Here is a 27,829-nt window from a genome sequence, read left to right on the forward strand (position 1 = left end):
CTCTGCACTCTGAGATCACTCCTTGTGTGCTTTGGGGGTCCATAGGGTGTTATGATGGAACCTAGTTGGCTGAATGCAAGGTAGGTACCCAAAACTGTATATAGCTCTGGCCCCAGCGTGGTGATTACAGTAAAGCAACACAGAACTAGCACTCAGCAAACATTTGTTGCAGGTATGAACTCCACCCAGGATAGTATAGTAGTTACTATTTGAAAAAAATATAAAGGCTATAGCAGCCATATCCTACAGCTTCTTTAAGTATAATAAACATAATCAGTTTGCTTATATGTGAATTCAGATCAGTTTTTTATACAACAGACTGAAATATTTGAAAATTAGTAAAAAGATGACTTTCAAAGCAACCTAGACCAAAATATTATAAAAGTACCATAAGATTAAATTCTATATGTTCATCGTATTTTGTAAATTAAATCTATAAATTACTCTTTTTTGGAGGCACAACTGGTGAGACTCAGGGGTTATTCCTGGCTATGCGCTCAGAAATTCCTGGCTTGGGGACCATATGGGACTCCAGGGGATCAAACCGTAGTCTATCCTAGGTCAGCAGTGGGCAAGGCAAACGCCCTACTGCTGCACCACTGCTCCGACCCCGATCAATTATTCTTAAAGGAAATAGATCATACCATTTAAATTCTCTCTTCTTTCCTCATCTCCCCAATCGCCTTTATCCTCTCACGCATATTTTATATGTTCTTTGAATTCTATAGTAGAGGTGCTACCAATGATTTTGAATTCTTCTGAAAATTACACTTTCCATATGATATACTTTGGTAAAGCATGAGATAATTTTTATAATTTTCGATTTTCAAGAGATTTCTTCATGTGACCATGTAATTTAAGACCATAGCATCCACAGTCTTACGATAACCATACATTTCCAAGTAGATGATGATAAAACAGAAAATATAAAATAAATCTGAAATCTACTATCTAAATTTAGAATGCAAATATATAATGGTATCTAGTGGAATATATTTGAATATTTAAATATTTTTGTACTTTGTGATAACATAGCTATCTAATTAAGAAATATGTTTAATACAAATACACATTAGGGCTAAATGCCTCAAGAATATAACTTTAGGAAAAATGTGTCTGTCAACTAAAAATAACAATTCTAACATAGTGAGATATATGCACAATTACAGTAATTGAACCAAATTTTCTTTAGTGTGAGTTCAATACCTGGATATTCTCTAGGAATTGGTCTTGTGTTAATTTCCATGATATTCATCACAGCAAAAAATTTTAATTTATTTTATCTTCTGTAGAATTACTAACTTTTTTTGATGAATCAAGTACAATTTTTCAGAAGCAGACTTTGGAGTTATTTAATTATCTTTCTAACTTTCCAAATAGAAAACAAAATCAAGCACAACAGCCAAATACAAATGTTACTGTCTTTACTATTTACTTGAGTATACCTCTCTTTCTCTTTCTGGAGAAAGAATCAATCAGTTTATTTATCTACCAAACCAAGTTAAAACAGGCTATATTTTCCACCTTTTAACTGCCACACAGTTATCTTCAGCTCTTTGGGTGATAAGAAAGTTATATTGGTGGCGCAAGCAGTAAGTCATCTGCCTTGCCTGTGCTAGCCTAGGATGGACTGCAGTTCGATCCCCCTGCATCCCATATGGTACCCCAAGCCGGGAGCAATTTCTGAGCACATAGCTAGGAGTAGCCTCTGAGCGTCACTGGGCATGACCCCAAAACAAACAAACACACAGACACAAAGATAAAAAGAAAGTTATATATTGGAATCATGATCTGAACTAAATTTAGATAGGTGATAGGTAGGGGGAAACACTTCTCTGGTTTTATTCTCATAGAAATGAGAAGTCACTGAAAGGTTTTAAGTATTAAGTAGTACAGTGAGCTATCCAATGTCAGTTATTCTTGTTGGAATGTTGATAACGATTGTAGATACCAGTAATTGTTGAAGAGTCAGGTAGGATGCCTTTGACCTTATATAAGTCAGAGGTGAAATTAGAATGGAGAATTATGGAAAGGAGATACTGTGAAATAGATGAAGATTAGAATCACTTGACTTGATGAATTAGGGTGTGAAATGGATAGGGGACAGGAAGATGATAAAGGTTTTCTTGGCTTGAACACCTGTAAAGAGAGGGGAGATTTTCGAGAAGAATGCAAATGGGTGGGAAATGGAAAGATCAGTTTTAGACATGTTACTACCATTGATAAATCTGTTCAACAACCTAGTACCAAATAGAGTTTCTGATATAATCCTGTAGTTGACATATGAGATGGGGCTAAAGATGTAAACTTGTGAAGGACTGTTATACCTGTAAACAGTACTGGGAATAGTTAAGATTACTTAGGGAGCAGATAAGCCTTTCCATTTAGAGACCTATTCTGTTCCTTATGAAGCCCCAATCATATAGAACAAAATGAGCTTGTTCTTTAATTTCATGGGTTTGTACCATACAAGACTCTTTTTGTACAATTATTTTCCTTTTCTAATTTAGAGGTTAAAAGTTTTAAAAGGTCTATATCAATACAAATGTCTAAAAGAAAATTTTAATAATTTTTACTAAATAAAAAGTAAAAGATATTCATGAAAAGCTAAACAGAAAGTTGACTTGAAAACTCTTATCTACATTCTTTTTTTATAACCTTACCTCCAAATCCCCTATATCACTGAGAGGGGCTCAAACATGCAAGTCTTATGCTCTACTTCTGAGTCCAAACCTAACTTCAGCAGGTCCTAGAGCTCATACTTTGAGTAACTATTTGTATCTGCATGCATATTTTTTATATATGTGTGTGTTCCTTGAATAGGTTTTTCCTTTGAAATGCAAGCTTTGGGAAGCTATCATCTAGCAAGACTAGCATAATATAAATATTGATAGGTACTTAGTAAATATTACTGCATGTCAAGGATATTAAAATTATTAAGTATGCTAGATATAATGATATCTGACAATTATCATTTTTGTGTGCTCAAGTAAAATTTTGAAACCAACTTTTATGATTTTAATAATGTATCTTTGTTATGATCTAAATTTGGGATTCTAAACTAAGGTCTTAGTTGATTCTTTTACTATTATTTTGGCAAAAAAATTGGGTAGAAGTGGTTATCAAATTTAATTTTTGATGTGCAAAAACTTTTCTACAGTTTAATAAAGGTTTACACTGTTAACAAGGTAGTATAGCAAGCACAGTGCTTTCCTTGCATGTGCCCAACCCAGGTTCAATTCCTGGCATGACATATGGTTGCCTAAACCCTATTAGGAAGGATCAATGAGCAGAATCAGAAGTAAGTCATGTTTGTATTCACAGTTTTAAATAAAGATATTATTTAAAAAAAAAAGAAGTAACACTTCTGTAACACTGCCAGGTGTGGCCCCAAAACCAAAGCTCATGGAAAAAAGGGAGATCTGGAGAGAGTACAGCAAGCAGGGTGTTTGTCTTGAAACTGCAACCTAGGTTTAGTCCCTACATCCTATATGGTCTGGTCCCTAGAGCCTCTCCAGAAGTAAGCACCATCAGATGTACTACAAAAAATAAAAACAAAAAAATCTATACTATTAACATGAATCTGTTCAAACACTCTGTAAATATATTTGTGGATACCAAAAAAATCACAAAAGTTCAAAAAAAACCCTTCATGAATAAGGCTGAAGTTATAATACAGCAGGTAGGCACTTGACTTGAATGCAAGCATTTGGCTTTGATTCCTGGTACTACATATGGCCCCTTAACCTACCCTGGGAATGATCTCTTGAGAGAAAAGCCAGTATTAAATTCTGAGCACCATAAGATGTGGTGCATCTCTAACCCCACAAAAAAAGAAAAAGTACATGATACAGAATTGTATATGTCTATTTCATATCTTATCTATATTTACAAAATTATAATTTTGTGTTGTATTTCTAAGTATTTCATACATGGTCTATAAAAAAGAAATCACCTCAAATATTGAAGGCTTTATTATTTGCATATTACTTAATACTGGAGTTATGTTTGTTTTTGGCACACATCTGGTGATGTTCAGGGCTTACTCATGGCTTTATGCTGTTGGCAATGCTTGAAGGAACATTTTCTGTTCCGGGGATCAGACCCAGCTTGGCTGTGTACAAAGCTGTGTATCTGCTGTGTGATCTCTTTGGCCTTTTGGTCTTGGAATTTTAAGATTAAAGTACTTGTCAAATAAACAGAATACGATAATATTTTTTCCTAACAGTGGAACAGATAGGGTACTTGGGTCATCCATGTGTTAAGGTATCCAAACCATAAAATGAAATTGCTGCAGAATTTAGTTTCTTTTCCAGCATAAATGATAAAAAGTCTCTGAACTGCTTTCTTGAAAATACAAGGAGCCATTTATACTTCATCTACTAAAGAAAACAATGCATTTGTTTTTGAAAATAATATGATCTTAATAATAAATCCTGATCAGGATATTTCAACTTATTGGTCGTTTACCTGGACAATGAAGGTCAATTTAGAAATGAAACAGACTGGCAGGACTCTCAGTAGTCACTGCTAACGTCTCTCATCTACTTCCAAATATTAGAAGGCCATTGTTATTGCCATTTTACATTAGTTTTTAGTGGTTAACCTTATATTAGATTTTTTTAGTCATTTTCAGCAACAATGAACACCTTTCATGCTCATCCAATATGAGATAATGGAAATAAGATCCACTTGAAAATATTAGCACAGGAATAGCCATACCAATAAATATGCAGGGAAAAATGACAAAATTCATGCAAGCAAGTCAGAGAGTGATTTGAAAGTAAAACACAGCTAATGTTTCTTGGTTAGAAAGCATTTAAGAGTCTCAGACAATAAGTAATGCTCATTAGCTGCTGCATGGTTGCATAATATAAGCCAAGCTATAAGCACATAAAAGGAGATGCACAGAAGAAAGGGTTTTGTTTTGCAAGAAAAATTTCAAGAGCAGAGGAGTTGCACAAAAAGAAATACCTTAAGATCGCGCCTTTCCAGATGCAAAAGTTCAGCCCCTCTGATGTCATGACGGATGAAGATTTCTTTGTACTCTCCCAAATTGAGCAGATCCAGCCAAGCAGCAACTTCCTCTGTGCCCCATTTCTGAACTACCAAAGTTAAGAGCAAAACCCCCTTAATTTCTACATGCTCAATGCATACAAAGCAAAGATTGGCCAAAGAAGATGCAAAACAGTACAGCAGCAGCAGTGCTAGCAAAAGGAAAGGGCAAAGGTGTTTCAACTAAACTACAATTTCATTTTTCCATGCAAATTACTGACTACCATTCAACAGAAGGACCTGATTATACACATTTATTGCTGTCACGTGTGCCTTAAAATTTGGTTCAGTTTCTCCTTGAAACTACCAATTCAGATAATATGTATAAACAAATTATTTCTTATGAACAGGATCAATGGTGCAAGGTCTAATTAAGTGCTGATGACTTTCTTAAGGCCATATGTAAAATTACAGTCAGAAATAAACTACACATGCTATTTTAAATTCTGATGTGGTTTACTCAACTTGCCACAAACTTTTTTGCTTAAGGTCTTGCTGACTTAAATTATAACCTTTACTGATGATAGAGTAATAAATATTTTCTTAAGTCAATTTAAAGTCTATACTTTCTAAGTTTCATTGGATTGTTACCTTTCCACATATGTTATTCACATACACAATTTATTCAAGACTGATTCGTTTTATAAAAATATTTGCTATATTTTATTTAAAAGTGGCCTTTGAAGTGACTGCTTGATGGCTATCACGAACAATGACATATATCATCTTTTAGGATAAGATAGCATATTAAAATTATAAAATGATCTGATAATTAAAGGCACCTGCTATCAAAGATGCAGAACATAAAGATACTTTTGCACTAGATAGTTTGGCACAAAATTTAACCTGTAGGGAGAAGATGGAAAGGGAACTAGGAAGAGAACATCAAAGAGAGAATTTAATTTTTGCTCAAAAATGCAAATGTAACAGTGCATTGTCATTACTGAAGGACTGAAAGAATAAAGTCCTACAGAGAAAAAGATTATGAATTTTAGGTGAAAATATATTTAGCAAAGTAGAAGAGCTATATATTTGTTTTGCATATCAAAATTATATATATTAAAATCAGAAAAGGAAAAACAACTTACATGCTAATGCATTAAATTGCTGTTGACGTGGAGTAAATTAAAGAATTATATAATTAGATGCTTGGAATTCCATCAGCATAGTAGAAATAAATCAGCAATAATCTAGTTTTATTATCTACTTCTCTGTTTTTTTTGTTTATTTGTTTTAGTGAAAGGGAATGAGGGGACTTGAAAAAAAACCCAGCATTGTCCAAGGGTGATCACAGATCATATGTCATAGTGTTGGGGATCAAACCTGGGTTGGTTACATGCAAGGCAAGTACCTTAACTTCAGACCTCTTATGTACTTCTTAAGTACATATACCTGTGGATATTTGGAAATATTTTTATTATAATGATTTTTAATTTGGTAAAATTCTTTTAAGTTATAATAAAATAGGTTAAAATGACCCCTTAAATAATTTTATAGTTTGTAACTCAGCGGTATTTAGTACATTCTGAATGCTATCAGTGATCACTGCTCTCCAGTTTCAGAGCATTTGATTCCCTCAGTGTGATCATATAAGTCAGTTTCTCCTAAAATGTTACATTCTCACTTCAAATGCAAACCACGTACCAGGCTGTGAACTAGTCTTCTGCTTCTGAACCTTTTCCTTTTTAAATTTTGGCACGATGCGAAATACAGTGCTCCTGTTGTTTCTCTTGGTGCAATCCAGAGGAGGCTCCTGTTCAATTTAGGTAAAACAATAATAAATTAAAAAAAAAACCCTTCCTTAATATTAGAGATAATACAGAAATAAGTTAGAAACACAAAACAGTACTGAATGATGATACTGTCTTCAAAATATTCCCACTACTCTTTGTTCATATAAAAAAGCCTTTTCTTGCTTATTCAAGAAAAATACATGGGGGCCTAAGTGATGGTACAGCAGGAGGGTGTTTTCCCTGCATGTGTCTGACCAGGGTTTTGATATGGGCAAAATATACGTTTCCCAATAACTGCCAGGAGTGAACCCTAAATGCAAAGCTAGGAGTAAGTCCTGAGAAAATCTGTGTACAAACAAACCAAAGCTCCCCTCACCAAAAATGCAATACATTTGATAGAATACTTAAAAATTATTTTGCCCTGGACAGCTCTTTTCCATAAGAATAGTACAACTTCTATAAAGTATCACAAAATCCACATCAAGCAAGAAATGAGCTTAACTTTTCATACCTCATTTTCATTTGGGTGTAAGATATAATAAAGCCAAGGGATCTCTGTTAACTTCCGCAACTCCACTTCCACAGAATGTAAGGCATTAGATACCCGCTCTTCGTGGGGAGATTCCAAATGCTATTTACCAGAAATTCAACAAACAAAACAAAGCAAGATTCAGTAACTAAATTCAAATAGAAGCAACAAATTTACCGTATTTTCAGGCGTATAAAGCGACCCCTAAAGGTTCAAAGGTTATACTGTAGTAGACTTCCTCTCTGACTCTGGCCAATCTGAGCAGGCTTTTTACAGTGTAGATTCGGGTCCAGAACATTGTCTAATTTGCATGCATAAAAAGCCTGCTTGGATTGGCTGAGTTAGAGAGGTGGTCCAAGCAGCCTGGCAGTGATTGCTGCAGGATTGAGTTGGAAAATTTGTTTTGTGGCAATATTCAGACAATTTTCGTTTAGCTGCATATTTAAACATTTTTCGGGATATAGGCGTATAAGACAACCCTCGATTTTCGGTTGACTTTTTTTTTTGTTTCAAAAGTTGTCTTATACGCCGGAAAATACGGTAACTGTTAACATCATCTCCTATTAGATTAGGTTTTTGGGACTATGGCCCCAAAACAAAAGCAAAAATAACTGATGAAAGCTGTTGTGAAAAATTAAGAAAATACAAAAGCTTGTGATACAAAGAGTTTCAGTCACCTGAAACTCTGATATGAGTCACCTGATATCTATTATTCTACTTGAAGTAGTAACTTAATAAAATACAAGTTCAATAATGAGTGTTAAAAAATCAGAATTAGGGGCCGGTGAGGTGGCGCTAGAGGTAATGTGTCTGTCTTGCAAGTGCTAGCCAAGGAAGGACCACGGTTTGATCCCACGGCGTCCCATATGGTCCCCCCAACCCAGGGGCAATTTCTGAGCACTTGGCCAGGAGTAACCCCTGAGCATCAAATGGGTATGGCCAAAAAACCAAAAAAAAAAAAAAATCAGAATTAGGGCCAGAGTGATAGTTCAGTGGTGGGGCATTTGCCTTGCACACGGCCAACTCGGAATGGACCTTGGTCGATCCCTGGTATCCCAGATGGTCCTCTGAGCCTCTCCAGGGGCGATTTCTGAGTGTAGAGCCAGGAGTAACCCTGAGTAACCAGGAGTAACCCCTGAGCACCACCGAGTGTGGCCCAGAAAACCAAAAGAAACATAACAAAACAAAACAAAAAACTCAGAAGTATACATAGAACTGGAAAAGGGATGGCTGGATAGCCTTGGTCTTATTACTAACTGCAAAAAAGGTTAATTTATAAATATGTAGTTTCCTTCTCAATAAATTCTCAATAGAATTTGTGTCACATTGAGTCTTTCTGCTAATAAATATTTTAATAAATTACTTCAAAACTGCATAACATTATGGAACTTTACACTGAAGACTCATAGAGTATGTTACTTTTATTTCCTATATCATTTTCCCTCTGTTAGTTAAATTATCTATTATTTCTAGCAGCTAATAAAGTATGAGACGCTCCAAACTTATAATACAAAATTTACCACTTTCCCCTTAGTCTAAAAACATGTCTTCCAATTGATAAAATGGTAATTTTATAGTTACTGTGGAAGCAAAATAAGAAAGTAATTATTGTCTGAAATATATGATTTCAGATATGATTGTCTGAAATATGTCTATAGAAAGCAATACCATGTTTATAAATATGTCTATAATGGGCCTATAAAAAAGTAATGATAGCTCATTAGAAAAACAACAAAAATAGTCTGATTAATAGTAGAAATCCCTTAAGTAAGAAAATATCCAATTTATTTTATTAATAGACATAACCAATGTTTCTTCCTAAAAGTGTTTTAAGTGTCTATTTTGTATCTAAAACCTATCACCTAAAAGAAGTTTTATTGCTGAGGTGGGTGACAATGGTCTTTCATGTAGTCTTGAAGCTTTCTTCATAAAGCAAAGGCCATTCCCAGAAATGCACTAATGTTGACTTTAATCACAGCCACTGATAGCTGTGATGAGATAGCTAGATGACACCTCTCCTGGTCTCCTGTAGTGCCAAATACAGAGCTTGAACTCAGTGCAAAACATTTTTGAATAAGAGATAAAATCATGCTTAAGAAAAAGGTATCTTGAGAATATTATCTGTCAATGAAAGTTGTTAGAAGGAAGAAAAAAATTGCAGTGCATTGGACCTTTCTACAATTATAACAGCATGGGTAAATGAATACCCACAGTTGAACACTAGATGGCAACAATGTCTAGTATGTTAGAACTGTTGAAAATGGTGACTGAAGAGAGGCTACAGCTGATCAAACAGAACTTGAGTGGGCTTCTAGGACTTTCAGTGGAGATTGGTGGATTGTGGTCATATTCAAACCTGGCCTAAACTTGATTTTCAAGTGCCAATCTAAGTTAATCAAGAATAAGATTAGTTATCAAAGCATTGTTCATGAAAAACTGATTCTAGAGAAGTGTCTTCTTAAGCAAATCTGAAGAGCCGTGGCAACAGAATTTCAAATGTTAATTTAAGGAACAAAATCTAAGTTTCCTCTATTTTTCCGCAATGAGTGGTAAATGAGTACCTGGGGACTGTCTATGTTGTCATGAAGCTCAAGTCTCTCATAGGTGATAGGGAGAGTTCTGAATAAAAACATGATGACATAACTCGAGCCTGATTTAAAACTTTGAGGTTTGCCTGTATATTTTTTCAAAAACAAAAAAGCAAGCAAAAAGTGAAGTTCTGATGATGAAGATCAACAGGCTGCTTGAATGTTAAGAGTCTGAAGGTATATTCTCACTCATGAAGGTAAGTAAGACCCTGCAAATCATGCCATCATTCTTAGTTTATCAAGAATTTCTTTCCTTACCAAAGGAACCCTGCCAACAAGTAAGGATTCTGTTTCATTGTAGAGTGCCTTCACATTGATTGCTATTTCAGTGGCAGTGTCTCTTGTAAGACTCTAGAAAGAAAGAACATCAAAGACAAATTGCTTTGTATTCAGTTGAGACTCAATTAAAGGAGTCAATAAAATTTGAATCCATGCCATCAAAAAAAATTTTAATTACTGCAATTTAAATTCACATTACAGATAATTCTTTTAAAATTTACCCAAATGTTATCTTAACCACAAAATTTCATACATTGATAGTTGATTATGCTGCTGAGTTCTGATATCACAGTACTGAAAGACTGTACTAACTATAATCAATACACTCAAAATCACATTTCCTATGAAGATATGTACATTCTGGCAACAACATACATATTCCATTAAAGTACTAAGTCAAAGAAAATGATTTCTTATAAAAGCATTTCCAATAATAATTGCTTTTAGCCAGTAATTCATTTACTATGTAGCCAGCTTGCTTTTTCAGACTTAAATCTTAAAGACTAGTTTGTGTTGGTATATTAATTTAGGCAACTTCAATCAAATAATTGAAAAAAAAAAGTGAAACAATGCAGTTTTCTTTAAACTTATTCCATGTAACTCATTTCAAAGCATTTATATTCTATTTATTCAACTCTTAATTTCAAAGTTATAATTTTGCAAAATTCATTAATTTAATAAGAAAAAAATTAACAAAATAATTTTAGTGCACAACTTCAAAAACGAATGAACGTTTCTAATACAGTATACTATATCAAGATTTGTCCACTATCAAGAGCAGGAAGAAGGAAGAAGAAAGAATACAGGAGTAAAGAGGGAACAAAGCAGGTAGGGCACTTGCCTTGCATACAGCCTACCTGTTCAAACCCATTATAGTCCCCTGAGCCCTGCCAGGAGTGATTTCTGAGCACAGTCAGATATGGCCACCAAATAAAACAACACCCAAACACAAGAGGAAGGGTTTGACTGAAGGGTTAATGCAGAGGCTGAGGCGCTTGCCTTGCCTATGACCAGCATTATTTTGATACCCAGCACCATATTATGGTCCCGAGTTCTCCAAGGAGTGATCCTTGAGGACAGCCTGATGTGGCCAATCCCCTGCACCCTTTCCCACCCAGGAAAAGAGAAAGAGTAGTAGCATAAGGGTTGTTTGTTTAGGCAAAATGCTAAGTAATTGAAAGTGAAATTGTCAAGACTTAAAAAAAAAGTTAGGTGTAGGAATAGAAAAAGAATGGCAGAAAGAGTAAGGTAAAGATGAATTTAGCCACAAATTTAACATAAATTTCTTGGAAGACACTAATACAAATGGTAAAATATTTTATAGAAGGGTATGTTTTTAGTGTCAAAATGTAAGTGTATCAAAATATAAGTGTAACATCAAAATAAAATCTGTGGAATGAGGATTTACCATTAGCTTCTCACCTCTGGGAACCGAGGGTTGGCTTTATTTAGTGCGTGGGAACATGCATTCACAGCGTGAGCTAATTCTTGTTCCAAGAGGCAGTGAATTGTGGCTGCATCACAAATTCTGGAAGCAAAAACAAGACAAATACAAAATTTTTCTCTGTATTACTGACTTTCATAAGTGTAGAAGTGGTAGAATAAAATCAGGAATACAAAAATGTCATGAAGGGAAATTATTTTTAAATGCTCAGTTATGTCAGGTATAGAGAATATGTATAAAATTCAAACCCTCCAACCACAATAAATACTAAAAAAATATGTTAAAAGTTAGACTGAAAATCAGAGATAAAGACATTGAAGTGTTATTTTTGTTACATAACACTTCATTTTACAGTATCATTGAAAGCTGAAAAGGGTTCCAAGAGTTAACAATAAAAAGTTAGTTTTTATTTACTAAGCTTTTGCCATGAAGAAATACAAAAGATTAGAGAATAAAGTTATATTCATCATACGCATGCTGTATGCTTTCTAAAGCATATTTAATTTACTATTCATAATCTTAAAATGTAAGTTACAATTAATTGCCTTCAGTTTATAGGTGTAAAACAATGGAAGCTCAGAGGTTTCATATTTATACAAATCTTCTCAGTGACATAACCAGGATTTGAATCTATGTCATCAATTCAAAAGCCAAAAACCTCTAAATCCAAACCAACAAGTATAATACTAGAAATACAAAACCCTAAAGTGTAATTGAGTCAGAAAGAGAAAGAAGGAAAATTTATAGTGATGTTAGAAAAATTATGTAAGGTTTGCAAATGAGCAAGAAGGCAAAATTAGGATTAGGAACACAGTTCAACGTGCTAGTGCACATGTTAGCATGTGAAACCCTGAGTTCAATCTTTGGCACCACATATAATAACAGGTGCAGTTTTGTGTGGCCTACCAGCCACACAAACCTGCACTTCAGGGCAGAACACTACTGAGAATAGATTTTGATTTTTTTTATTGTTTTTCCTTTTTTTTGTTAAGCCTTTCTGATGTTCCCGAAAAATATTTTTGCTTTAATGATCTTTAAGATGGAAAAAGTGAAACAAGAGTCAGAGTTTCCAGAGTTGGATCAAAATAAAATGAGAGACTTCAATAAGGATTATATGACTGACGATCAAAGCACAAAAGAACTTGAAAATGTCACCTCAACACTCTTTCCAATCACTTTGAGAAAAAGTATTAAGGTATGGATTATTTATCAGGAATAAAGATATGGGTAAGTTAGAATAATTTTCAAATAAGTGAAATGAGGTAAATCAAATTCAAATAAGCAATTCTAGCTCTTTATTAAATCTCCCCCTTTGATCTTCCCACAATAATAAATTTTCCAATAATTAATTTTTTGAAAGTCCATTATGGAAACTATCGGTTTTCCTCTCAAAGTCTGCTCTCCCTCCTGAATTCTACAGTCCTTACCAGCCAGTCATCAGAAACAAGGTCATCCTGTCTCTAAGCTCATGCCCATCTAGCAGTCTAAACTACTTTAAATATCTTTTCTCCTTTTCATTTCTATTACATTTATTCATCATTTTGTATTATAATTACTTTGAGAAAGTTCACCCTGCTGTGGTTCTGGAAACAATGTTCCATGCTGCTTCCATTTAACACCCACAGAATTTGTTTTCTCTTTCTGTGTGGTCCTGAAATATGTGGTATGTTTGTTGGTCACTGATTCTTTTTTATCTACCCACCTCCCAAATTCTTGGAGGTGCAAGGTTAAAGTTTATATTTCCTTTTATACTCGAAAATAGTAGTTCAAACACAACAGTACAAAAACTTGGGAAATTAACAATTATAAACAGCATCAAGTGACATGATAGGCAAGTTTTCTATATGTTTTAGGAAGTTCAAGTTCAAGTTCAGATCTTGAACAAATAAAACGATATACTAGAACTGAAAAAAGTGAGGCATCCAAAGAACTTGGCCAACACCCAAGTTCAAATAGCTCAAAAGGCAACAGGACACCATACCTGGTAATGAGTTCCTCTGCAGCCTGGGAGCATAGCTGCATCTGCGACACCTCTTCTGTTGCCAAGTCAACAGCGTGTTGGATATATAAATGTGTTCGAAGAACTGGTTTACCAGAATCACACTTCTGTTTATCTTCCCATGATTTTAGTGTGCTTTCAAAAGCCTATTTAAATGAAGATTGCAATGATTATGGGTTTATAGTGCAGAAGTCCAAATTAAGGCATATTTATTTATACAAATGACCTGAAACTACTAGTATTTTTTATCCTAATCTAACACCCTGTTATATAAATACTAAGCACAAGAAACATTTTCAAGTTTTCCAGGAGGCTGAAACAAAAAAGAAATGTAGCCTGGAGAAATAGCTTAACAGGCCAAAGCACTTGCTTTGCAGACAGTAGGTATGGGTTCAATATATGGCGTGACTTGGTCTTCAAGCACACAATAGTGGCCCCAGAGCAGTGAGCCAGAAGAAGCACCAGAGCACCCGTAGTGTGACACACAAAAAACATCATAAGCAAAACTGATTATTAAAACAAAACAAAACAAAAAATCCCAAACAAAAAAAACTTGCCACATCTGCCCCCTTTTTTCTTCTTTTAATTTTATTTATATTTATAGCTTCTAGATGGGAATCCCACCTTTTTTTACAGAATCATAGAACATGAATCATCTTGTTCTGCCTCATATTTTTTTTGTCTTCCTATAAATTGAGAAAAGAAAAAAAAAAGTGAATGGGACCCAGAGTCCAAGCAGTGTCAGGAGCATTGAATGGAAATAAAAAATGGTCAGACCTAAATACCCAAACCAAAGTCAATGATAATAGAACCAAGAGACTCAAAATGGACCTGTTACACCAGTAGTCCAGGGGACTAAGGGTGGAGGTATGGGATGCATACTGGGTACTAAGGTGGAGGGAGGTCAACACTGATTTTGGGAATGGCCCTAATTCACTCTCAGTATGTACCTTAGATACAACTGTGAAAAACTTGTAATTTACATTGGTCTCAATAAACATTAAAAAAAATAGAATAAATCACAAAAATGGGCAATTCCAATCTTTGCATGCATAATAGAGAATTTGGATTCTAGTACTCTTTTATTTACTTTTGGGTCACATCCAATGATACTCAAGGTTTATTCCTGACTCTGTACTCAGGGATTATTCACTTCTGGAGGATTTAGGGGATTGTATGTGGTGCTAGGGAACAAACTGAGTTGGCTTCATACAAGGCAAGTGCCTAACTGCTAAAGTATCTCTCTGGCCCTGAATACTAGTACTTTTTTTTGTTTTGTTTTGTTTTTTGTTTTTGGGCCACATCCAGTGATGCTCAGGGGTTACTCCTGGCTATGTGCTCAGAAATCGCTCCTGGCTTGGGGGACCACATGGGATGCTATAGGATCAAACCATGGTCCATCCTAGGCTAACGCAGGCAAGGTAGATGCCTCACTACTTGCACCACAACTCTGGCCTCTAAACACTAGTACTCTTTTATTTGTCATGGTTATGGCACTAATTGAAATAGAATTCTGGAAATAAAACCAAGATGCCGGAAAAGGTAAAACTATCAATAGTTATTGAGACTGGATTAAAAGAGGCAGGTGTACCACAAAACATTTTTAGGCACTGAAACTATGATGTTGAATTGGTGGGTACAAGCCCATCTATTTGTTACCATCAAAAAACATACAGCATGAAGGATACTGCTAATTGAAGACTTTATTTAATATTAATAAATTTACTTTAGCTCATAAACTATAGCAATTGCACTATACTAACATCTACAATATGTTTAAAAAACATGTTGGTGACGTGAGAATGTATGTGGAAATAGAATTATAATTATCACATTTAAAATTCACTTTTTCTGCAATGCTAGGAAAAATAAATTCTTAAAATTAAAATACCTATCTAGTTGTTCATATTTAAAATCACAATGATTTGGAAGTTGGAGCAATAGCACGAAGGTAGGTTATTTGATTTGCATGAAGCTGACCAGCATTCAATCCCTGGCATCACAAAAAGGTCTCCTATGCAGTGCCAGAAGTGATCCCTAAGAACAGAGCCAGCAGTAAACCAAGAGCTGTGCTGGGTGTGGTCCCATAACAAAAACTAATAAATAAAAATTAAGCAATAATAACTTATTTTATGTATATATAAATATAAAACTTTTTTTAAGCACACAGTTACAAAGTTGTTCATGGTTGAGTTTCGATCACATAACTGACATCAACCTCACCAGTGTGCATTTCCCACCACCAATGGCCCCAGTTTCCCTCCCACCTTCTCTCCCTTCCTGTCTCTCTCTCTCTTTTCTTGACATTGTGGTTGCACTATTGCTAATGAAGTTAACCATGCATATCACTTTATCCCCTTTCAGTACCCAGTTCTTCTTCAGAGTGATAGTTCCAACTTTCATTGTAAAACCAATGGGGGGCATTGGTGGTGAATTTGCATTGATGAAAGGGGGTGTTCTCTTTATGACTGAAACCCAACTACAAACATGTTTGTAACCTTGGTGCTTAAATAAGATATTATTTTAAAATTTTAACTTTAATATGAATCTAAGAAATAAAAACAATATTGTTTCCATTATGTTTCATTCTGTGTTTGTTAAAGATACTGATATCCTGGGACCAATAAGAAAGACCTTAGTCTAGGCTTTGGCCTATGATCTGTACAACAACCAAGATCTCTAATTCCAGAGGCCTGCCTGAGACAACTGCAACTGAGCAGAACTTCTGGAAACATAATGAAAGACTATCCTAGGCTTCGTTCTAGGATCGGTGCAAACACCAAGACCACCAACTACAGAAGTCTGATTAAAACAACAGTGTTGGAACAGAACTTCTAGAACCATAAAGAAAGACTCTATCCTAGGCTCCATCCTATGACCTGTACAAATACCAAGATCTCTAGCTACAGAGGCCTGATTTTATCATCCACAACTGAGCAGAAAGTTTCCAGATACCATAAAAAAGACGTAGAGGAGAATAAAAGAGCATGTATGAAGCCTATAGAAAGTTACTGCCATGACAGTTTGCTTCAAGAGTGGAGAAATCCTGTATCTCTTAGGTCAAGGGAATACCCTTTCTTTCTAAAAAAAAAAAAAAAAAATCTCCCCAATAATTACTGTGCCTATGCAAAAGAGGGGAGAAAGAAAGAAAACACAATTTTTTTTTCCTTTTTTTCTTTTTATTTCGTGCGAGATTATTGGTTGTTGTATTGGTGGTGCTTTTCGGTGTTTTTTTGTTTGTTTGTTTTTTTGTCATTATAGTTTTTCTTTTGTTTTGTTTTGTTCTTGTTTGTCTGTTCTTTTTTTACTGTTTTTCTTTTTTCTTAACATTCTTTGGCTTTTTGTGATGTTTTTCTTCCTTTTCCCCTTTCTTCTCTTAAATTGATATTTATAACCCTTTAGATGGACCCTTCCCAGATTTTGTTTGCTTGTTTGCTTTTTTGCTGTTTTGTTTTTTTTCCTTTTTTGTTTTTGTTTTTGTCTTTATCTTTGTTTCTTTTCCTTCAAACAGAAGCACATAACTTGAATCACCTTTTTCTGCCTCATAAATTGAGGGGAAAAATAGATGGCATCAAGACCAAACACTTGTATGAACATTGAGTAGAAATTTAAAAAAAAAAAGATCATTCTTAAACACCAAGGCCAACGACAACAGAATCGATATCCATTCTACAACAAGCTATATACAGAGGGGACCACTTATACTAGTGTCCAGGGGGCAAAGGAGGGGGATATGGAATGCATGCTGGGAATGGGGTTGGAGAAAGGACAGCACTGGTAGTGGGAATGGCCTGGGTCCAATGCCGCTATGTACCTAAAATATTACTGTGAAAGATATGTAATCCACTTTGGGTACAATAAAAACTATTAATAAAAAAAGCTATTGATTATAGTTATGTACTGGTGCCCCTAGTGACAGAATGAACATGGGCTTCTACCACATATACTGCTGTTTTCAAAATCCTACCAAGAAGGTAACTCTTAGGAGGCAGATGTCCAAACTATCTGTCTGTGCAACAGCAAGTAGGGAACAATTTTTAAAAACAGTAACCTCCTCCTTTCATGTTTGTTTTTTTTCTTAGTAAATTTTTAATTAAATCCTGCTAGATACAGTTCCAAAAATATTCATGATTAAATTTTAATCATAAAATGTCCAAAACTCATTTCTTCACCAGTGTACATTTCCTACCACCAATGTCCCCAGTTTCCCTCCTACACTCTTCTCATCCTTTCCCTTGCCCCCCCCTTGCCTCTATGGCATATATTTTTCTTTTCTCTCCTTTTCCTTTTAGACACTATGATTTGCAATACTGTTAATGAAGGGGTATTATGCATATCACTTTACCTCCTTTCAGCACTCAGTTCTTGTGTAGAGTGATCATTTCAAACTATGATTGTCATAGTGGTCCCTTCTCTGGCCTAATTAAATGTCCCTGCTATTGTGGCAACCTTCCTTATCATGGACCAGTCTCCCTGGCCCTGTTTTATTGGGTATTATTATCATTTTTTTTTTGGGAAAACACTAACAGCAAAACCTGGTGTTTTATTATTGGAAAAGAGGAGCTAATTGTTTAGTATCACTTTTTTTTTTTAACACCACCCATCACCAGTGCAAAGTTCCAGCTCACCTCAGGAAGCTCATCACAAAGAGTGATGAGTTTAGTTGGATAAATAACTACATTTTGAACTGTCCTAATAATGAGAATGTATGAGGGAAATTGAGAACCTGTTTAGAGTACAGGCGGGGGTCGGGTGGGGAGGAGGGAGACTTGGGACATTGGTGATGGGAATCATTTTATTTTTTAATATTCCACAAATATGTGCAGTCATTCTATGTCTATCCCTCTCTCTCTGATTCATTTTGCTCATTTCATACTCTATATCCATCTATACATAAGCAAATGCCATGATTTTATTTTTCCTAACAGTAATATAATACTCCATTATGTAGATGTATCATGGTTTCTTTATCTACTCATCTTTTCTTGGGCACTTGGGTTATTTCCAGATTCTGTCTCTTGTGATTAATGCTGCAATAAACATAGGAATGCAGAGGGCTTTTATGTATTGTGTTTTTGTGCCCCTAGGGAGCAGTATATAGGTGCTCCATTTTTAGGTTTTGTACCTTTCTTGTTATATCCCTGCCAACTCTACTTTTTCTTTTTTTTTTTTATTCAATCACCATGTTTACAAAACTTTTCATACTGGGGTTTCAGTCATTCAATGTATACCAGCTTTTACCAGTGTAATCTTCCCACTACCGATGATCCCCCGTCAACCACTGCCTGTCTCTCAGACAGGCATTCTGCCTCTCTCCCTCACTATAAGAAACAACAAGAATTTCAACATCAGATTTAAGAGTTAAATGAAATCTGTATCGCTAGTTTCTTTGTCTATAAAAATTTAAGGTATTTTACAGGCTTGATAAAAATCAGGAAGAATATTGTTGGGTTTGTTTTTTACATACCCTGTCCCTTGTTAACATCTGAGCTCTGTTTTTATGTACGATTTTGATGATTCCTGGAGGCTGAACCCATGCTTCACCATCCACCTGCACTGGGACTCCCTCATCACCAAAGATAGTGATTTTGACTGTACGGCACTGAAAGAGAAGTTGTTTTAGAGTACAGATCATCCTGAGAAATTAACACTCAATCCGCATTCAAACTGACCTTTAAAAAAATATGCCCCACCCCCCAAGGGTTGGAGCTGTGGTATAAGCGGTAGATCATCTGCCTTGAACGCACTAACCTAGGTTGGATCGCAGTTTGATCCCCAGGCATCCCATATGGTCTCCCAAGCCAGGAGCAACCCCTGAGCTGACATTATTGGGCGAGGCCCAAAAACCAAAAAAAAATTTTTTTTTCTTGTGGAATAAATTGCCCATGCAATGCCTTCCATTTAGGATGATATAGTGATATTGATACAAAAAGGAAGTCTATATATTTTAGGTGAATATAAAATACAATAATCATTTGGATTAACTTCTCTTATTTCTACATTTATCTAGTAAAGACAGGCTTGGTTAGAGAAACAAACCTGGGCTATTCGATGATGCTGCAGTTTAATAACCCTTGAAACTGCCATTTGTACACTATCAAATACTGCAACGACTTCTAGAATCTTGTCATCAAATGATGGTGCAGCAAATATCTGAAATAAAAATGACATACTTCCACTATTAAATCTAAGACTAAAGGGAAATAGTTCATCGAGCTATGCAAACTTTGCAATGTATGTATCTTTTCATATCCACAGAAAATAATAAGAAAGGGGTGGGAGAAATGGTGCTAGAGGTAAAGTATCTGCCTTGCAAGTGCTAGCCTAGGATGGACCGCAGTTTGATCCCTCAGAGTCCCATATGGTCTCCCCATGCCAGGAGCGATTTCTGAGCGCTTAGCCAGGAGTAACCCCTGAGTGTCAACAGGTATGGCCCAAAAACCAAAAAAGAAAGAAAGAAGGAAGGAAGGAAGGAAGGAAGGAAGGAAGGAAGGAAGGAAGGAAGGAAGGAAGGAAGGAAGGAAGGAAGGAAGGAAGGAAGGAAGGAAGGAAGGAAGGAAGGAAGGAAGGAAGGAAGGAAGGATGAAGGAAATAATAATAAAGTAAAAGACAGCAATGATAATCCAAAGACAAAAATCATAACTGAATATGGCTCAAAATAAGCACATTTAAAAGTTTTTAATTCAGGGCCAGAGTGATAATATCAGGTAGGACATTTGCCTTGCATGCAGCTGCTGACCCAAGTTTGATCCCTAGCAAGCCATATGGTTTCCTTAGCCTGCCACGATTGAGTCCTGAGTGCAGAGCCAGGAGTAACCCTTGAGCACCACTGTGTGTGGCTCAAAAATCAAAATATAACAAAAAAGTTTTAAAGTCTACATAGGTGTAAGATCCCAAATCCAATCTCTAACAAACATACATAATTGGTAAATAAGTACACAACCATGTACTTACATACCAACCATGGCCCCTCATAAAACATTCATTGGATCAAAAGTATTCTGTCCTTTCTAAGTAAAGAACTCACATGTTATAAAAATGTTAAATATTTGCTCATATATAACTTGGGTGTCTTAATAAAAGTGACACATATAATTTTAGCAGCCTATAAAACTCAAAAGATGATATAGATTTTATAAGTTAAGGTTTATTAATATATAGGCAAGAGAGACAGCAATAATGCTTTGTACAGAGGAGGCTTGAGTTTAATGCTTTGTAAACAGAAGGCCTGAGTTTGATACTAGGACCTGTGTGTGATCATTCTATGTCTGATACATTTCATTCATATCTACCCACGTATATGCAAATTTCATGATTTCATTTTTCATAACAGTTTCATAGTATTCCATTATGTATATATACTACAGTTTCTTTATTCACTCATCTGTTCTCAAGCTTCCAGAATCTGGCTACTGTGAATAGTGTTGCAATACACATAGGAATGGAGAGGCTTTTCTGTATTTTGTTTTTTGGGTCCCCACTGTATATTCCTAGGTATTATTTTCTTATATAGAAACTCAATTTCTAGGTTTTTTTTTTTTTGAAGAATGTCCATATTCTAGATCAGTCAACATTCCCACCAACAATGAAGGAGAGTCTGTTTCTTGGGGACATAATTTTAAATGAATTTAAAGAAAAAAGTCTCCTCTATATTGATATTTAAACATAGAAATACAATTTACTTTTAGAAAAGATTTTCTAGCCTACTATTTTAATGTATTTGTTTTTATGTATATTTTTATGTTATCTACAAATTATGATAGTTTAACCTCTTTTCCAATTTGTAGCCATTTGATTTATTTTTCTTGTCAAATTCCCATGTGAGGAATTCTAGGGCTTCATTAAACAATAGTGGTGGACATGAACAAATTTGCCTCATGCCTAATTTTGCTAGGAAGACATTCAGTTTTTTGCTATTGAGTGTAATATTGGCTGTGGTTTGCTGAAAATAGATTACTCACAAGGTATATTCCTTTTACCTCTATTTGCTGAGCATTTTCCCATCATGAATGGATAATGAATCTTTTCAAAATATTTCTTTCCATCCATTGAAATGATTATATAAGGTTTATCTTTACTTTCCTTGATATGATATATTCCTCTCATTGATTTGCATATATTATACCAACCTTGCATCTCCTGGAATGAATCCCACTTGATCATTGTATATAATCCTTTTGAAATGTGGAGTTAATTCACTAAGATTTTGGTTAGGATATTTGCATCAATGCTCATCAGTAATACTAATACGTAGTAGTATTTCTGCCTTATTTTGCTATTACAGCAGTGATGTTGGTTACATGAATGAAGTATAGAAGGACTCCCATCACTTGACATTTTTGGAAGAGCTTATGAGCATAGGTAGTAGGTTTGGGAGAATTCACTAGTGAACCCATTTGGACCTGGGCTTTTGTTCTTGGAAAGATTTTAAATTACTATTTCACTTTCCTTATTCATGATTGATCTATTCAGGTTTTCTACATCCTCCTGATTAGTTATTGGGAGATTGTATGATTCTAAGAATTCTCTCACTTCTGTGGCTGGAAAGATAGTATAGCAGGTAAAGCACTTACCTTTCAAATGGCCAACCCAGGTTCAATCATACATTCCATTTGGTCCACTGTGCACCACCAAAGGTGATACATGAGCATAGAGCCAGGTGCAGCCCAACGAACAGAAACAAATTTCTTCTGGGAAAATACAGTTTACTTGTATAGTGTTGTGCATAGGAACCTTTGTGATCTTTTGTATTCATGATGTGTCTGTTGTAATTTCTCCCCTTTTGTCTTGGGACCCATGTCAGTGTTTTCTCTCTTAAATTACCTTGCTATGCTAAAACGTTCCCTGTCTTAAATCCTAGAATCTACAAACTGGTTCCTTTACATGACCCCCTAGAGCCCCCAAAAATAAAAACAAAAAAAATCTTTGCAGATATGATTACATTAACACCCTTGACATTAGAAGATTATCCTGGATGAGACTGGTGATCCTGTTATAAATACAAATGTTATGATAAGTGGAACAGAAAGACAGAAAGACTGAGCAGAGAGAGGGACTATGAAAACTCAATCCTTACTGTACTAAAGATAGGAAGCATCCAAAAGTTGGAATGAATAAGGAAATACTTACATCATCCTCTTTAGTTCCACCCCAAAAGTTGGTGCCTCCAGCATAGCTGGGGATGTTCAGAACTGCTATTCCCTGTAGACTGGGCAGAGGAATATACTGACCATCACACTGTAAGGTGCAAAACCAGAAGTTAGATGAGCAAAGAAAATAGTTTGGAAGATACTTTAATAAAAAAAAGACAATTGAGAAAAATAATAGTAAATTTTCTTTTCCTGGAAATATAATCCTATATATAAATTTGATATTATTTTATTTAAATTTTTTAGAAAACTTAAGTGTAAATAACTATAATGTTGATAGCAAAAAGTTTTACATTTTTCCTTTTCCAGAGTCTCTTTTTAGGTCACTTATATTTTGTCATTTGCATTACAATCATTTCTGTATTTGCTCAAAAGTATCCTTTTCTAAGGTACTTTACTAAAACAGGCTCTGTAAATTAGAACTCTGTGTCTTGACTATCTTATCTAGCACCTCCCACAACTCCGAGTGCTTTTGTCAGTGTTCTGTTACTAATGGTAACAGGCTAAACTTAAGATGAGTTTTCAAAAAGTCAAAACCAAAGCCAGGAAACAAATGCATGTGTTTGGAATATTTGAAAGCATCTTACTCTCCAGGCTTTTTAATTAATGATACAAGTGAAAATTAAATTGCTGCTTAAGATAGGAAAAAATACATATGGCTGGTCAAGTAATAACATATTACACACAAATTAATCTTGCTTTGAGTATAAGATTAAAACCTTTATTTCTTTTTTTAAATAAATTTTAATTTAATTAAAAAACTATGATTCACAAAGATTATTAGTTAAGTTTTAGGTATATAACATTTCAACACCAATTCCACAACCAGTGTCAACTTCCCTCCACTAGTGTTCTCATATTTCACCCCTTCTGCATCAACTTGACAGTTTAAGCCTTATGTTTAAGATAAGAGAGTTATAGGTGCTATACCTAAAATTATATTTTCATGAATAATATATTAAAATAATCATAACATTTTGTATATTAATATACAATTGAAATAATCTTAGAATCTGTATTTATGAACCCTCCAAGGCAGTGCTCAGGGGGCCCAAGTACAACTGCTGGCAACCCGACTGGGCCAGAGAGTCACTGTTGAGAACTGAAGACATGATACTACTTAGGTTCTTAGGTCCTGTGGTGCCAGGCATCAGTTGGACCATTAATCTGATGCTTTGGGACATACAGAGCTACAATCAGTAATCCTCAAAGGACTGACCATGTGGTGGCAGAAATTAAGTCGGCTAAGTCGCTTGCAAGGCATATGCCTTAACCTCTGAACTGTCTCTTTGGTCCTATATTCTAAGATGTAGAACAAACAAAAACCCAGTTTAAATAATTTTTTCAACCATTTTACATAACAGAATGTATATTTGATTTATCCCTATTAAAACTTTTAACAATTTCTTTCCTTTCTTAATGCAGAAAGACACATTGAAAAAGAAATACCCTGTTTTAGCATCCAGTGCCATTCCTGACAATAGATGGCACCCAGTATACAGCTTTCGAATGACTATTAGTACTTTATTTAGAAAAATATTTTCTGAATCCTCTGAATTGAAGACATATCAACATAAAAAACATATCTTTTGCTAGTTACTTAAGTCATGTGATGAACTTAAAAGAAATGAAAGGAATGTAAGTCCATTAAGTTGAGAAGTATTTTTGAATAATTCAGAGCTGTCCTAAAGACATAAGAAACGAGACACGGGGCCGGCGAGGTGGCACTAGAGGTAAGGTGTCTGCTTTGCAAGTGCTAGCCAAGAAAAGATCAAGACCGCGATTCGATCCCCTGGCATCCCATATGGTCCCCCCAAGCCAGGGGCAATTTCTGAGTGCTTAGCCAGAGTAACCCCTGAGCATCAAATGGGTGTGGCCCAAAAAAACAAAACAAAACAAAACAAAAAAAAGAAACGAGACACACTTTATTTGTTAGTATGAAAAACGATGAGGGGATCCTTATAAATTATTATACATAGAATATATGTATTAAACAAATGCCAGGATTATTTGCTTAATACCCAGCTTAAAATTCATACCACAAAGCCTTGTAGAAACTACTGATATGCACAGATTCAGGAAATTAAGGTCACTTGGCTTAAGTTTTCTTTTATTTAGAAAAAAAATTCTGTAAGGAGTGCAGCATTCTTTTATATTCTTTTACATTTGCTGTGTGGATTATGATGTTACAAATGCTATAACAACCATTACAATTCCTGATTTGTTTCAGCTTTTTGCTCTCTTCACAAATCAAATAGCGAAACAGACAGCGTGGCATGACCATGGACTTGGTTTCTATTTTTGTTTCTTTTTTCTTAGAGAGATGGTATATTCAATGTTCACAGGGCTTATTCTTGACTCTGTGCTCAGAGGACCATATAGCCATATGAAGGAAATGAATTAGGGTCAGTACCAGGCAAGGCAAGTGCCTTAACCCTTGCTGAGAGATAGCGCATATCTCTCTGACCCTGCTTTTAATTATATCAGTTTATTATTTGAAATGTCTTCAAACTTTCAGATTAATTATGCCTGTCCATAAAATGGGCTAATCATACATAGTGTATAATAGTTGATTATACCTAATTCATACTATCGCACCTAAAATTAATAGAAAGTGAACAAATTTCTTTTAATGCTGGCCTAATGAAAAATTAATGTTTTTCACTGAAAAATACTATACTTGAATTGTTAGTTATTTAGCTACCAACTCTTTAATCTTAGGGAATTAACTTGAATTATCCCTGAACTAATAATAAATAACTACCTCAAATAATGATAATAACATCCTATAATGTTTAAGAATTAAATTAGTATACAGAAATCATTCAGTAAGTTTCAGCTGATATTCACCACCAATGCACTGTGCAGCTTTATTAATCATTCAAGTACAGTAATATCTGGTTATTTTGTTTTCAGTTGATATCTTACTTATGTCTAATTATTACTGAAGTCAATAAAGAAATGATTATTATAAAATAAACCTATATATAATAGAATTATGGAATACTATTTATTTACAGATTTAGAAAGAATAGACATAAGTTACAAAAATATGTTACCAGGTAATGGAGTATTAAAAATTTATGAATTAAAATGACTAATTGATTTATTTTCTTACACTCCCATTTGCCATCTTTTTAAGATTTGTTGAAGCAAGTAGTATGAAATAAGTTTATTATCTGCCTGGCAAGGGAGCAGACTAGGGGTTTTGAGGTAACATGAGGACATTGGTGAAAGGAGGGGACATTGGTGGTGAGACTGGTGTTGGAATACCATATTCCTGAAAGAATTCTATTATGAAAAACTTGGTAAATCATGGTATCTTAAAAAAAAACCTTGAGGGGCCAGAAGCATCTATATCAGGTAAGGCATTTGCCTTATAAAAATAAATAAATATGATGCAAGAGAGATAGTACAGCAGGTAAGATGCTTGCTTTGCACGTGGCCAAACCAGATTCAAATACCAGCACTAAATATGATTCTTTGAACCCACCAAGAATGATTCCTAAGTGCAGAGCCAGGAAAGAAAAAAAAAAATATATATATATATATAAGATGATCTCAATTACTTACAGTACACAGAAAACCAGGGTGATGAAATGTAATGTATAGAGAGGAAAGCCTACATCAACCTTGATCCCAGAATTTAGGGAAGAGAAGGAAAAAAAATCACGGAGGGAAAGAAGATGAGAAAGGAAAATAGTAAAGGAAATAGGGATTTGTTTTAATTACAATGGTGATGTGGGAGAATGGTATAGTTATAAATCCAAAGCACAGACTGAACAACACTGAAAGAATGAGATCAAATCTACAACCATCAAACTTCATAATGTAGCTGTCAAGGTTGAAGATGGGGGATGGGGAAGGGAGTGGTAGATGATTGAGCACTGCTAATATGAGTTGACACTGGTGATGGGACTGGTGCTGATACTGTCTTGCCTAAAACTTGACTATCAATAATTGTGTAAATCACGCTTCTTTCACCAAATAAAAAAATTAAAGGAAAAAAAAAGTACCTAAAAAGTTGACCTAACTAAAAAGGCAAAAGTCATGTACAAAGAAAACTACAGAAATAAAAGAGGCATGAAAGAAATGGAAACATATCCCCTGCTCCTGGATTAGAAGGATTAATATGGTCAAAATGGGAATATTACCCAAAGCATTAGACAGATTCAATGCAGTTCCTCTAAGGATATCATGGCACATTTCAAAGAAATGGATTAAATACTCCTGAAATTTATATAGATAAATAATGCCTCCACTCACAAATTGCTAAGGCAATTCTTAGAAAAAAAAAGATGAAATGTGTCACTTTCCTTAAATTCAAACAGTGTAATAAATTGGTAGTAATTAAAATAGCATGGTATTAGAATAAGGAAAGAACCTCATATTAATGGAATAGAACAGGCAACACAGAAACTTCAGAACCCTCAGGAATACTTTCTGTTAATCTTTGACAAAGGAGCAAAAACTATAAAGTGGAACAAGGAAAATCTCTTTAGCAACTGGTTATGTGAAAATTAGACAGCCACATGCAAAAAAATGAACTCAGGGATCTAGAACAATAGTACAGAGGGTAAAGTGCTTGCCTTACACCTGACTGACCCAGGATCAATCCCTGGCATTCCATCTGGTTGCCAAAGTACTGTAAGGAATGATTCCTGAGTGCAGCTCCAGAATTAATCCCTGAGCATTGCCCAGTGTGGCCTCAAAACAAAAACAAACAAAAAAGAACTCAGACCTCTTTTAATGCCATGCACAAAAGTCTAGTAAAAATGAGTTAAAGACCTAGATATTAGGTTTGAATCCATAAATTACATAGATGAAAATGTAAGTAGGACCTTCATGACATTGGTATGAAATACCACAGACCAAGCAAGTAGAAGCAAAAGTAAACAAATGGGCCTACATTAAATTAGAAGCTTCAAAACCTCAAGTGAAACAATGACCAAAATACAAAGACAGCACAGAGACTTGGAGAAATTATTTGCTCGCCCCATCTAAAAGAAAAGTTTAATATCCAAGATATATAGAGTAATGGTAGAACTCTACA

The 27,829-nt window shown here is 34.9% G+C and overlaps 1 protein-coding gene across 3 annotated transcripts in view; it reads right to left on the bottom strand.

The window, feature by feature from the left end:
• DGKH (diacylglycerol kinase eta) overlaps positions 1 to 27,829 on the bottom strand; it is a 195,126-nt gene that overhangs the window by 2,275 nt on the left and 165,022 nt on the right. For 2 of the 3 annotated variants that reach the window (XM_049778885.1, XM_049778887.1), the window contains 8 exons: positions 22,757 to 22,864; positions 19,667 to 19,780; positions 19,095 to 19,229; positions 13,610 to 13,773; positions 11,607 to 11,712; positions 10,164 to 10,256; positions 7,300 to 7,419; positions 6,700 to 6,808 (listed from right to left, as the gene is read on the bottom strand). In XM_049778885.1, the coding sequence (XP_049634842.1) occupies positions 6,700 to 6,808; positions 7,300 to 7,419; positions 10,164 to 10,256; positions 11,607 to 11,712; positions 13,610 to 13,773; positions 19,095 to 19,229; positions 19,667 to 19,780; positions 22,757 to 22,864 (949 nt within the window). Of the gene's footprint in view, positions 1 to 4,974; positions 5,106 to 6,699; positions 6,809 to 7,299; positions 7,420 to 10,163; positions 10,257 to 11,606; positions 11,713 to 13,609; positions 13,774 to 19,094; positions 19,230 to 19,666; positions 19,781 to 22,756; positions 22,865 to 27,829 lie in introns of all 3 variants that reach the window. The other variant, XM_049778886.1, reaches the window with a different exon arrangement.

Source organism: Suncus etruscus, chromosome 8 (assembly GCF_024139225.1).
Source record: "Suncus etruscus isolate mSunEtr1 chromosome 8, mSunEtr1.pri.cur, whole genome shotgun sequence".
Lineage (NCBI taxonomy): Eukaryota > Metazoa > Chordata > Mammalia > Eulipotyphla > Soricidae > Suncus > Suncus etruscus.